The following is a 14365-nucleotide window of genomic DNA, read 5'->3' as shown; positions in this document are numbered from 1 at the left end:
GCCTGGGCTCAGAGTTCTTCAGCTCAAGGCTAGTGCTCTACCACTTCCAGTTTTCTGGTGGTTTATTGGAGGTAAGAGTCTCATGGACTTTCCTGCCTGGGCTGGCTTTGAACCATCCTCAGATCTCAGCCTCCTGAGAAGTTAGGATTACAGATGTGAGCCACTGGTGCCCGGCTTACCTCACTCTTATGAAACTATTTTTCATGACTGTCACTTTTAGCAGTGCTAAGAGATTCTGGTTGCTTACTTTTGGACCAAAATACCTTCAGCTGATGTGAGAAAGGCATTCATATCGTGCAATAAAACAGCTGAAAGCTACACAGCAAAAGGGAGGACGGAGGACTAAAAAGACTGTGGGCCTACAATTCATATTAAGTTGTTTGGGAAGGGGAGAATTCTCCTTCTCCCCAAAGGCAACAGACTGATCCTATCAGATAAATAGCAGTTTATGTACTTCCTAAAGGATAAAACACAAATAGTTTATGGTGACTTACTAACTACAGTCACTTGTTTAACCCAACTAAGTTCTCTGATACCCAACTTCTCATTGTCTCTTTACATAAAGACACATTTATTCACTGTTTCAGACCTTTATTTCTTTTTTACTCTAACATTCGGCTTTGATAAGTACAAAAAGTTCACAAATACAAAAAATTCTGTACAGTTGTGTAGTAGTTAGAAAAATCTATGAAAAGACAGTTTTAAAAGTTGGGTAATATTTATCTAAGTGATAATCTTCTTGATGTATGGCTATAAAAATGGTAAAAACTATTTCACAGTTATTGTATTAAATTTTTGGTGACCCATTTTTACCTGTTTCAGGAAATGTCTTATATATTAATTTTAGACAGATTACTTGCCTGCATTTTGCTAAAGCCCACCTCTCAGCATTATCAAAGATGACAACTTTATTTTTACCATTAGCCTGTGATATTCTGTCCAAAGGAAGATCCTCATAACAGCTTCAGAAACAAGAAAAACTGGATTTGGATTTATAGTTATTTTCTTTAATGTTAAAAAAAGAAAAGAAAAAAAATGCTGAAAAAGAATGTAATAGTATTAATTTCTATCTTTACAAGTTTAATTTTCCCACTCACATTGCTGATGAATTACATTTGATGAGCTTTTATTTACTCATTTTTTTTTCAATATATTTACAAGAAGTTTTCTTGAAAGACTGGTTCTTCCTATCTCAAGGACTCTGGATAAAACTGGTATTACAGCAGAAGATTAAGGTGTCTTCTCATTTTCCTACCTAGTAACTTGTTGGACAGAGAACTGAGATCTCTATGGCCTGTGTTCAGCAATTCTAGGCATGGCTAAAATTGAGTAATGATAGCCAAACTATCCTTTATTTAATCATAAGCAATTAAAAATACTGCTAGAATGCTGTGTTCATGGAGATCAAATAAATATGGAAAGCCAGATCAGTAGCCTTCTCACAGCTTAGATTTTTTTCTTCTTTGCTTAATAAGAAATAAATTATCATCACTATCATCTTCCACATATCTCTCTTTTTTCTTCTGCTTGCTCCGCTGGCTCTCTTTGGAAAGTTTGTCTTCTCTCAGTTCGTGGTAATGTGATGAGTGGTGGGAAGACTTGTGAGTCTTCTGGGTTTTAAAATTGCTGGAGGAAGGGTGGGGTTTTTGGCCCCTAGGGAAGTCCTCTTCCACTTCATGATGCCTGCCAGCTTTCCTGTGCTTCTCATGTTCTCTGTTCTTGTTCATTTCTTTCTTAATTGCTTTATCTTCTCGAGGCTGCCTACTGCTTTTCCTTGAGTCATGGCTCTTTCTTCTATCATGGTGGGGTTTCTTATATGCTGCTTCCATATGTGGTCTCTTGAACTGTCTGGGTAAGTCTCCATTTTTCTGCAGTTCTGAAAAATATAAAAGGGTTTTTGCATATTGAGCAGTTAAGACAGTCCATGTTGAACTTGCATAGATTTGGAAGTAAGGTGTCACAAAGGGAAGCTACACAAATAGCATGTTAATATTCTAAAAAGCTTTTGCTGAAGTAAAAAAAAAAATCATTCACTAAAAATAGAATAGTTGCACCCTGATTGCTGAAAAGGGACAACATCCAAAAATCCAATGATAATTATATTATTCAATATAGTTTAAAGATGTTACAAAATAACAGATGACTACAGTAACAACAGTCATCTTAGCTTCCGAAGAAAAGTCTTGTCTCAGCACTGACAGTCAGCCCTGAAGCTAACGCAAAGCGAGATATACAAAATGGCCTTCTGATGGTCTCACAGGAGTTTTCTATCATCCTGTGACTATAAAGCCTGGCCCAGAATCGAGAGGAGAGGTGCATACCAAACTCATCAGGAAATTTTCCTTCTCCGAGTTGACTTGGGGAATGTGTGTGTGTGTGTACACACATGTATGTGCATGTATTTCACTGGTTGGTTGTAGTGCTAGATAATGTTCCATTTTGTCATGTCATGAACATTTTTTTTCACATGAATATTTTTATGGTAGAGATTCTGACAGGGCTAGGTGGGAGATAAAGTAAAAGTAAAGAAGTGGCCTACAAATACTTTCAGCATAAAATAAAACTTCCAGATTTGTGCTGGAGTTACAAAACTATTTAAAAAGAAAAAAAGTTAATGTTTTTCTCAGATTATAAAAAAGCAGCTCGGTGTGGTGGCTCAAGTGATTTAGGAGGTAGAGATCAGGATGATCTAAGTTGACTTGAAAGGCAGAGATCAGGTTGATTTAAGTTGAAGGCCAGCTTGGACAAAAAGTTTGAAAGATCCCATCTCAATTAGTAAAAGTTGAGTGTGTTAGCATGTGTCTGCTATCCTAGCTACTCAGGGTACACAGGAGGACTGTGGACTAATCTGGTTTGGGTATAAAAGATGATTCAAAAAATAATTAAAGCAAAAAGGGCTGATGACATAGCTTGAGTGGAAGAGTGACCTCTTAACAAGGATAAGGTCTTGATTTCAAACACTAGTACTCCTTCCTGCCCCCTAAAAGTTATATTCACTATAAAAATTTGGGGAAAAAAAAGAAAAATAAAAGAAAGCAGTCATAATCCTTTAATTCAGAGATGACATTTTCATACATTTCTTTTAAATTTCTTTCTAGTTTGGTTGCCTAGTTACTATCTTTATGTGCTATAATTTCTCTACAATTGAGATAAGTTTTATATGAGATTGAACACATAAGCTATGCAGGAGCTTTAAGTAATTTTTCTAGTTTCTTCAGAATTAGTATCTTAATTTTGATAGGACTCAGAGAATCTAAAAAAGACTAACTTCAAAAGGGCGAAAGAGCCAACCACCAGTGACTTACACCTGTTATCACAGTTACTAAGGGGGCTGAGATCCGGAGGACTACAGTTCAAAGCTAGTCTGTGCAGAAAAGTTTGGGATACTCCATTTCTAAAATAGCCAACAGAACACCAGGCAGGAGGTGTGGCTAAGGCGGAAGAATGTCAGCCAAGCATTCGAACTGAGCAAGCAGGAGGCCATAAGTTCAAGCCCCGGTTAAAAAGAAAAAAAAAATGTTAGGAAGTCAGCAGAATGCACTGAGGTGGCTGTGGGCCTGGAGCTCTGCTTGTTAGTAGCAGCTGAATCAGAGTTAACTTGAAAGGAAGTCCCATCAATTACCTACAAAGAAAGTATAAGATACATACAGAAGGAAAGAACTACTTGTCAAATAGAAAAATTTCAAAGGAATCTTTAACATTCTGCCTCCACAGATAACATTATTTTCTTGAACATTTTCTGAAATGCTTACTCAGAAAAAAAAAAGTTTATCATGAACAGATTACAATGGGATTTTGAAGTCAACACTTGTGTTTTTAGAATCAAGAAAGTTATGGTTTCTATGGTAATTACAGAAATACATTTTCTATGCTAACCAATGATCTTTTAAATAGGCAAAGACAGTGAAGTTTAATTCCATACCTTTTGCTTTGCGTTTTATTCTCTGTTCTCGCTCCCGAATTTCGTATTTGTCATCATAGAAATAGATGAACGGAGATGTTGGAAATGTCTGGTTAAACATCCTTCTTTCTGTACATTCCTACAAATTGCATTTGAAATTGCCAAGTCACAAAGGTGCACTGTTCAGCGTATCTTCCTGTAGGCTTTGTGGGCCATGTTAATTCTATAGAGACAAGCCCTACCTCACTGGTGCCTCAGACTGTGGCTGATGGAGTAGTCCTTAATTGCTGGGGCCACCCAGGCCAGCAGCCTTATTTTGCTTTTATGCTATCTGAGGCTCGTTTTGTTTCTCTTCCTTACCTATGAAACTCATCTTTTCTCAACCTTCCCTTGGTCTGAGTTAAGAGTGCTGAGGAGTGGAGCTGACTGCACTTAGAGGCTGTACCACAGCCAGCCTTGTGCTAATCATCTGTCCTTTCCCTGTCTCTTCCAAAAGCCTTCCATCAACTGCTTCTCCTGGTGCTCCTCCCATCCTCCAAATGTAGCTATACATTCTTATTAACCCTTTCTTCTTTCATCTAGACACAAGTGGTTTGCAAGCTTATATTAACTCAATATTCACTATTTACTTGACAATGATTCTGTAGTAAGGAGTGAGGTGGTAATGGGTTATGTCTTTCAAATTACTGAGGTAGTTGTGAGACACCTCATAGGAAGTTCCTCCTTGTCTTCCCTCTTCCTTCCTGTTAAGATCATTGCTTTTACTTGCAACTCCCCTATTTTCATGATTCTGGCCTTCCCATGCCCAACAGCTCCCAAATCCAAAGCATTTAGCAGAATTTATGAAACAATTTTTCTTTAAAAAAATTTCCCTTATGAACTCTGCTATTTTGTCTTCTTCCATCTTATCTAAAGTTATTTACAAATATTCAATATTTTTTGGCCAAATATTGAAGAAAAATACAGAACCTTTTATAAAGTATGGAAAATATGCACATAGACTTTAGCTGATTATTTCCTAACTTTGACCTTATATACTAGACTTGTATTTCTAAGATATCTGACCAGGCTGGTAGACATACATTTTTATATACTTTATTTGCAGAGTTAAGACAATCACGAATCAGGGCTGAGCGTGGTGGCGCACGCCTGAAATCCCAATTACTCAGGAAGTGGAGATAGGTAGATCACAGTTTGAGGCCTGCCCAGGCAAAGTTGACAAGACCCTATTCTCAAAAACAAGCCGAATATGCTGGCGCATGCCTGTGGTCCCAGCTACTCAGGAGGCGGAGGCAGGAGGATCGCGGTTGGAGGCCAGCCCAGGCAAAGTTAGCGTGATACTCTATCTGAAAAAAACAAACTAAAAGTAAAAGGACTGGGGGCATGGCTCAAGTGTTAGAGCACTTGCCTAGCAAGTTCAAGGCCTTGAGTTCAATCCCCAGTCCTGGAAACAAAAAACAAAAACAAAAAACAAAAACAAAAAACAAAAAGAAATAAAAAAGAAAATTATGAGTAATTCCAAATATATTCTTAAGAATAGAAAGTAATGAAAATCTTCATTTACCATTGATATTGTATTGTAACAGTTTACCTTAATTGACTTCTGTTTTTAGCCCCAAGACAAGAGTTTTCAAAGAACCAGTTTTGGTTTTCCGATGCTACTTAGTTTTTTATTTCCTATTTGGTCTTACACCTTTACTATTTCCTTCCTTCTGCCATTTTTTGATTTTGTGACTTCCTAAATCATTTTGGGCTATTTGGGATCTTGCAGGTTATAAAGCAAGCTTATAGGACAACATAAAGAAGTCTTTTTTTTGGATCAATCATGGGGCTTGAACTCAGGGCCTGGGCACTGTCTCCAAGCTTTTTTTGCTCAAACCCAGCATTCTATCACTCTACGCCACAGTGCCACTTCTGGTTTAATGGTGGTTAACTGGAGATAAGAGTCTCACGGACGTTTCTGCCCGAGCTGGCTTTGAACCGTGATCCTCAGATCTCAGCCTCCTGAGCAGCTAGGATTACAGGCGTGAGCCACCAGCGCCCGGCTAAGAAATCTTTTCATAACCATTATCTGTGGTGAAGTAAATTCCCATTTCTAGGAAAAAAAGATAACTATGAAAGAGTTGGGCCTAAGATTCTAACCCTAACACAAATGCAAGTATTAATAACAAAATACATGAAGGTACATAACTCATGACACAAGTAGTATAGGAGTAAAATTCATAGAACTCTTAATACTTTGGGGTACAAAGCAATTTTACCTTTAACAAGAATTCTAACCCTACAATAACAGCAGCAAATCATGACTATAAAAAAAGTACTAGAATCTTGGTATAGTCAGCCAATACCCACACCAGAAACCTTTTGCTACTCCCAGCTCCCCCTCTTTTCCTGAAGTAGTCTCTTGACATAGTGTTTCTCTAGCTAGAGAATGAGGAGAATTTGGGTAGGCAAAGTCCTATCTTTCACACGAAGAGTCAATAACATCTGCAGGGCTGAATTTCTAAACATGAAGGGAAGCGGTTCTCAGATGTATTTAACAATCGGCATAGTCTTATTTGGATCCTGTACGGCTGAGACTATATAGTAACTAAAATGTTTCCAAAGCTACATGTAAATTGTATTTTGATTATCCACATTGTTGGTCCTCTCCATTAACACAGACAATTGATAGTTGGTGATATAATTTACTTACTATTCTGCAATGGCCACGCCACTCATCTTCTTAGTGTTGGCTAATCTAGAACACTTTGTCTATACTTTAATGTAACTAAGAACTTACCTAAATCTAGATTTCAATATAAATTCCAAATGCTTTAAACACATTCCTATATTAGCAGCAAGCATCCTACTCTAATTGTTTTTCTTTAATTGAGCAAACACAAATACTAAAATCATATCCTTTTGCTGTGAAGGGGCAAGCAAGCATAAATTGTACCATCTCTGATTTGTGTGGCAGTGGATTAATTATGTGAGTATATGAGTATGTCCTGTAAAAAGTCTTGACAACATCTGAATGTTGGTAACCAGGATGAATGCACAGAGTAATTAAATCTAGAGATTATAATTCTATAAAAGAAATCTCTAGTTAAGCTGTCAATGTGAGTTCTACAGAAGCGAAGTGGAATATTCTGTAGGATCGCTCCATCTCTATCACCATACGATGGGGTCTGATCACATTTTGAGACAGCATCCAAATCTCAGTGCTATACAACTTCTTTGTTTTGGAGATAAAGACTGAGGACCAAAGAAAAAAAGTGAGTAGTTCAAATCACCTGGTTAAGTCAGTAGCGAAGCAAAAATTAGAACTGAGAGCTGGGCGTGGTAGTACACCCCTGTAATCCCAGCACTTGGGAGGCTGAGGCAGGAGGATCTCGAGTTCCAGGACAGCCTGGGCTACATAGCGAGACTCTGTCTTAAAAAAACAGAACAACAACAAAAAAATTAGAACTGAGGATCAGAGCCTCATTCTGGCTATCAAATCCTACCCTTTACCCAACAGTTCTTGCTGCCCGAAAATGGAGGAGAAACCTGATGGGCTCTTTGTAGCATTTTTTCTTCTTCCAGCCTTTTGTCTCTCCCTACATCTGTAGGACTCCCAAGGTCTGTATTGGTAAAATGTTAGAAGCTCAAAAGGTGACTGCAATACTCCCTCTCCCACTCTACCTATTCTATTGCTCATCCCTCTATCCACTTTGAGGACTCTAGAGCCTCTGTGCAATCTGTATCCTGTCACTGAATCTGATTTGATACTAGTTTATTGTGGTTTCTAGGCAATAATATGAAATGCCTGCATGGAGAATGGGAATACACTTTTCCATAATGATTTTCTAATCCCTAATTCTAATGCCACTGCTTTCCTCCTCTGCATCAAGGTTCCCACAATCTGTGGGTTCTGAGATTATTTTTTATTGTATCTTGTCTCTGCATGAGTTACTCCTGCTTACACTTACTCCTGCTTACACTTAATGTGGCAACTGTCTAGGGGACTCATGCCCATCTCATAGCCAACAGTTTCTTCTGCTCTGATACCTCAACATCTAGAATATAGTTTAGTCCTTTCGGTTGGGCCTGGGGAATATGTTGGTTGTAAATCTGGGCACTTGTAGGTGGGTGAGTCAGTGATATGCCACCTGTCTTTCTACTATTGAAGATCAGGGATTGAATGTGAATGATGAAGGCTTAACTGAGTATGAATATGGTACCATGGGAAACTGGAGAACTAATAGAAAATATAAAACAAAGTATCTGTGTCCAAGTAATGATAAGATCTCATGAGAACTGTACTATGTTCTTGATGATGACAATTATTTGTCTCAGCTTCTACTTTTTCATGTACATTTAAAACAATTAGTGTTTACTGCTCTGAAAGTTACTCTGCAAAGACAGAAGAATTAGTTAAAAACACATTAAATCTTGCCTCTGAATATTAATGTGTAAACAAGTAAACATTCAGGAGTTACATTAATTCTGAGCTCCTCTTTCATAACTCTTTATGCTCAAATGTCACTCAAACTTACGTGTCCATAGTGGCCTTTTTGTGCACAGTTGTAGCAATACACTAAGGCTGATTGTCCAGAAGGGGTCTTTGGCTTTTTTGGTGGTCCAGGTTTGGTCTGAAACATAAATATTTGTGTGGCTTTCAAATTTTAGCATAAAGTTAAAACCTTGTGCTTTCCAAAACAGTTCTTTTTAGGTATGAAATTCCTTAGTGTTCCTTAAAGTTAGTGTGGAGTTATAGTAGGTTGAGGATGTAGCCAGCAACGTTTAAGGAACAAGCAAAGGAGTTCATAAAAGGGACAGAGAAGGGAGGGCTCAATGAGCATGTGGATACACAGGAGGACACAGACTTAGTCCTTAACAGAGTATTTCCAAGCAGGATAAACTAATCTATAATGCCATATATGGCAGAACGGCCTGAAGATATCAAGACTGAGAAATAATCTATCACAAGAGTAATAAGTAGGGGCTGGGAAGGTGGCTCAATGGTAGAGCGCTTGCCTTGCATGCCTGAGGCCCTGGGTTCGATTCCTCAGCACCACATAAGCAAAAAGAAAAAAAAAGCCGGAAGTGGCGCCGTGGCTCAAATGGTAGAGCTCTAGCCTTGAGCTGAAGAGCTGAGGGACAGTGTCCAGGCCCAGAGTACAGGCCCCACGACCGGACCCCCCCCCCAAAAAAAAAGAGTAATAAGTATATACTGGTAACTATATTTTGAGAATTTGGAACTAGTTAGTGGGGTACCAAGAATTTTATAGAAGGCAGCAGGGTGAAGACTAAAGGGTATACACAAATCTAAAGAGAAGAACAAAGAACCTGGCACCTGTGGCTCATGCCTGTAATCCTAGTTAGGATTTAAAGCCAGCCCGGGCAGGAAAGTCCGTGAGACTCTTATTGCCAATAAAAACCACTAGAAAACTGGACGTGGCACTGTGGCTCAAGCAGTAGAGCGCTTGCCTTGAGCTGAAGAGCTGAGGGACAGTACCCAAGCCCAGAGTTCAAGCCCCACAACCGACCAAAAAAAAAAAAAAAAAAAAAAAAAAAAAAAAAAAAAAAAAGAGAAGAACAAAGAAAGGAATAATTACCCACAGAAGCTAGGGTGTTAGTTGCAGTGGGGAAAAAACAGCATACAATGGGTTTCAGAGTAGCTCCAATTTCCTGTATCTTACACATGGAAGTGTTTACTTGGATGTATGTTACATAAATAATTTATTAGCTTATACAAGCACCTTATGTATTTTTCAGTATATATATATGACATTTTATGAGAAATGTTAAAAAAACTGAATACCTATTAAGAAAGGGGGAGAATAGCTATTTTATTTGAGAAGTGTGAATAAGATGGTGCAGTATCTAGGAGAATTTGATGGTTTGTTTTTCAAATGAGAGGGACCTGAGCATGCGAGAAAGTAGAGATGACAGAGCAAGACCTGCAGAGGGTAGTGGCTTTAACCAGGAGGACAAAAATCGAATCCTTGTTTCTTCCCTTTTTAGGAGACTGGAAGATAAGAGGTAAGGATGTATGGCAAGGGTATGGATGTGAGTAAATTTATTTCACATGTTCATTACTGTGATCATAAAACAATGAGTGCTAGTCTGCCAACAAACTTTTAAAATTAATTTTTCAAACAGGTGGTTTGTGGAGGGTTTCTTTTCTTGACATAGGAAAATAATGAATAGGCAACAAAAGTCTTCACACAACTTACTTGTACCTCTTACTTCCTAAAAAGGAAAACTGGATGTTATTTTTCTTTTCACTGTAAACAAATACCTGATAGAAAGTATTTAAAGCAGAAAAGGTTTATTTTGAAGAAGGAAAACTGGATATTATTTTTCTTTTCGCTGTAATCCAAATACCTGATACAAAGTATTTAAAGCAGAAAAGGTTGCTTATAATTTCAGAGGTTTCAGTCCATCTTGGTGGCAAAGACATGGTGCAGTAGCTTATATCATGAGCAGGAAGCAGAACAACAGTCACAAGAAGGGGTAAAGAGCAAGATACAGCCAAAGACATGCTGACAGCAACCTACTTCCTCCAAACAGGCCCCTACCTTCCACAGTTCTCCTTCCTCTTGATAGTTTATTCAGTCTGGATCCATCAATATATTAAATCATTGATTTGGTCAGAGCCCTCAGAATGTAATCTCTGAATCATCCTCACAGACAAGCCTGAAAGTGTGCTTTACTTTCACATAGGCATTTCTCATATCCAGCCCATCAGCAAACCTTCTAGCTCTCTAAGACACATCTATTTCCTTTCACCCCACTACTACTCCATAGAGTAGTAGTGTCATTTGGATGACTATAAGATATAGTCATTTGGATGACTATAAGAACCTCATTATGGGCTGGGAATGTGGCTCAGTGGTAGAGTGCTTGCCTTGCATGCATGAGGCCCTGGGTTTGATTCCGCAGCACCACATAAACAGAAAAAAGGTGGAAGTGATGCTGTGACTCAAGTGGTAGAGTACTAGCCTTAAGCTGAAGAGCTCAGGGACAGTGCCTAATCCCAGAGTTCAAACCCCATGACTGACAAGAAAAGCAACCCCTCTCCCCCACAAATGAAACTCATTACTGGTGTTTCTATTATTTTCAATACAAAGCAATCTTGCAGGTATATGAGGACATCTCTCTCCTCTAATAGCTTCACATAATCAGAAAAAACCAAGCCCTTACAATGGCTTACCATCTTTCTCTTCCATCTGTCTGACCTTGCCACATGCTTTGGAGCATGTGCCAACATGTCACTAACATTTTTGTTGCTCTCTGAGCAGTCAAAATAAACTTTTAATACACTTTGGCATCAGCAGTTCCATCTGCCTGGATCACTCTTCTCCCAAATACAACATGGGATACTCAATTCCTTCAAGTTTTGGCTCAGTGACCATCTTAGTGAGACCTTTTTGACTAACTACTAGCTCCTTCCATGTGATATTGTAGGGTATGTCCCTTCCTTTTGAGCCTCTCCAACCAACAAATCCCTTAACAAAAAACAAAAGCCAGAAAAAAATTAAAAAAACCTCCATGGCTCTTTTCATATCTGACACATTAAATATTTTACTTGTTTTAGTTATCCACTCCACTTCCCACCAGGCAAGGAGAAAGTATATTCTGTGAAGTCAAGGATCTGTTTGCTTTTGTGTTCTTGGAACACAACTAAGCATAAGTACAAGTTCAGTAAGTATACTAAATAATAAGGGATGCATATTAATGCATATGTAAACATATGCCCACCATAAACATATGCCCACCGTAAACATCTGATAAATTTTAGCTACAGTTAATAACAATTAGGTGCCTCAAGAAACTATTTATGTCCTTAAGGGACATAAATACATATTAAAAAGCTTGAATAAATTACTACCAGCTTCCTTAGTGTCTCTTCAGCTTCACATTGAGAGTGTGGAACCTATCAGGAAGGAATTAGTAAAGCCAAGAGTGACAGGGATGGAGAGATCCTTCTTAATCAATCCTGAAAGCATGTTTCACATTGACACGTAATTTTATTTTGAAAGTAATCTTAAATATAGCCCTTCTGTTCAGTTATACCTCTTTCTGAAGTGCAAACATTTGATGCTTATTCATCTGAATAATGTCACTATTTAAAAACTTCCATTATAACTAATAAAAATAGCATCAGTATTTATATTGTGCTATGAAATTCTAAACTGTTTCACAATAATTAATTAGTAAATGACACGGCAAGCACTATCTACATGCTCTCATTTTAATAAACTATCATGTTCTAGGACTTAATAGGAATGAAATCAGCCTAGATCTTACCTAATTAGAGAACATTTCTGTATTAGAATACAGTACTGAAAATTCAATAATGATTTCCAGTGGACAAGTTTTTATACTATAATCTAACAAAAATCTTTAAGCTATTTAAAATATGAGAAATACAAATCTTGATTCAACACTTCTGCCTTGCAGTATGCCTTTAGTTTTAATTAACAGTAAAGATCCAATTTAAGGCAGAATGTGTCAACTGATTAACTCTGGGTTCAGGGTTCTGTCACATGCGCCTGTACTGCTGACAAAAAGTTAATAGCAAAGGAGTGAATATAGTTTTAGAACTTTTTTGAAGTCAAAATGTATCTAAAGTCTTTGACCCAATATATTGCAAGTGAACTATTTATGAAAGTTTTTTTTTGTTTTTACAGACATTTAAATAATCTATATTTGTAGGGTGATATCTTGGAGATTACTTTACTATCAATATATAGAAGTAATAACCTGGTAGATAGCATTACCTATGAAAGGTCCATCCCATCTGCTATTCTTGCTGAAAGCTTTTCATGCACCAGTAAACTCAGTAAATATCAGAAGATAACGCATAAGCCTACCACGCCACGGATTTACTTCTAATGTCTCCTCAAAGTGCAGCCCAATGCAACGATTACAAATGATTTTCTTCTAATGTCATTTTACATAACCCTTTTTTCTGCATGAGTAGGTAGTGCCGAATGAATGAATGAATGCCATTAAAACAGTTAATCATTATCTGGGACACTGGCCTCACTCCCTTCACTACTAGGAATCTCCATGACAAAGGCCAAGAGATCAAAATGCTAGAGCTGCCTCAGTGTCCTATTTCTAACAGTAATTTTTTATGCAAATGAATCTGCTGGGCATCTCCCTCAGTGACCTTGAGCTGCCCTTATCTAAACTGACTTTGATCCAATGAGAGCTTGCATCTAATTGATGCTTATTACTATACAGGATGCAATTAATTTCACTAATTAAAGGGATTTTTCTACTTTTGTGAACACAAAATAGATTTTATTTATAATCACATATATAGACTATAGACTATATGTTTTAATTAACCCAGTTTTCATGTTAACATATATTAATAGGCATATTAAAAACAGCAAAAGTATTCACAACAAAGTACAGCACTGAGAAAGTAGTGATTACCTCTACCTCTGATCTTTCTGAACAAATGCATTTGCCCAATACATCTTAAATCAGTATGATCTTCATGCTTGAGAACAGTTCTTACTCTTCTAAGAAATTTCCAAATCAATATATCCTTTTAACAAACTAATGTAATTCTTTCCCCAATATTTATGTATTAAAAAGATTCAACCCAAGGAATCAAATAAGACTTCTAAAGAAAACGTTACTCTCTAAACTGAAAGCTTGCAAGGTCCCTTAGTTAAAGTGATCTATTCTGTTTGTATTGAGAAGGAAACAGTTTGAATTCAAACTATACATTCTTTTCCTATTTACTGGTGACCTTAAAAAGACCACAGACAGTTTTTAAGTACTTAGTATTATGAGGAGTAGGTAGGGAAAGAAGGTAGGGGGTGGGGGCTTCTCTCCTTTCTTTTGGTATACATAAATGTCAAAAGAAATGTACTCAGTAGACATTCATGGAAATTCAACACCATTATCATCTTAGTACAAAGGGAATAAAAGTGAGAAATTTAAGTTGGACAAAGAGATTTTCAGTAAAGGGAAATGAAGTTTAATGTATGAGCATGCAACAATGATGATCTGTATACTAGCAGTCATAGACTGATATTCTTCCCTTGAAGTTGGTTCTTTGAGCTGGGTCTTCATACCTGCAATCTGAAATGTAGGCCTCATTCCCCCATGGTTTTGGACAAAGCTTTCTATTTGCACACAGTTCTGGCAAATATTCCCTCACTTCCCTTATAAAATATTGGGAGAAATTTTCGTCCTGAGCTGAAGATTTGGTTTTATTGTAAAACAATGCTTCCTTAAAATTTTTAAGCTTTTAAAAAGTTTTTCTTTGTGAAAAGAGAATTTACTTGCATCCCAGTGGGTAATGTTGCCATTTCCTCCCACATCCTAAGAATTAAAAGTACTGTATATAATAATATACATATATTTTTATGCATTAAAAGTATGTGATATGTCCAACAGACTGCCAACCCAGTGGGTAATTCCTTAATTAGGCAGATTTTTGAAACATGTATTATGTACACAACAGAC

General features: G+C 37.3%; 1 protein-coding gene across 3 annotated transcripts in view; it reads right to left on the bottom strand.

The window, feature by feature from the left end:
• Window positions 1–1124: 1124 nt before the first annotated feature.
• Zcchc7 (zinc finger CCHC-type containing 7) overlaps window positions 1125–14365 on the bottom strand; it is a 195458-nt gene continuing 182217 nt past the window's right edge. For all 3 annotated transcript variants that reach the window (XM_070010016.1, XM_070010019.1, XM_070010017.1), the window contains 3 exons: window positions 8422–8517; window positions 3923–4040; window positions 1125–1876 (listed from right to left, as the gene is read on the bottom strand). In XM_070010016.1, the coding sequence (XP_069866117.1) occupies window positions 1440–1876; window positions 3923–4040; window positions 8422–8517 (651 nt within the window). In that variant the 3' untranslated portion in view covers window positions 1125–1439. The remainder of the gene's footprint in view (window positions 1877–3922; window positions 4041–8421; window positions 8518–14365) is intronic.

The sequence above is a fragment of the Dipodomys merriami genome, unplaced genomic scaffold (genome assembly GCF_024711535.1).
Source record: "Dipodomys merriami isolate MVZ:Mamm:240054 unplaced genomic scaffold, mDipMer1.0.p SCAF_11, whole genome shotgun sequence".
NCBI classification, from domain to species: domain Eukaryota; kingdom Metazoa; phylum Chordata; class Mammalia; order Rodentia; family Heteromyidae; genus Dipodomys; species Dipodomys merriami.
The sequence above is the reverse complement of the archived record's forward strand: the minus strand, read 5'-3'. Positions and strand labels throughout refer to the sequence as shown.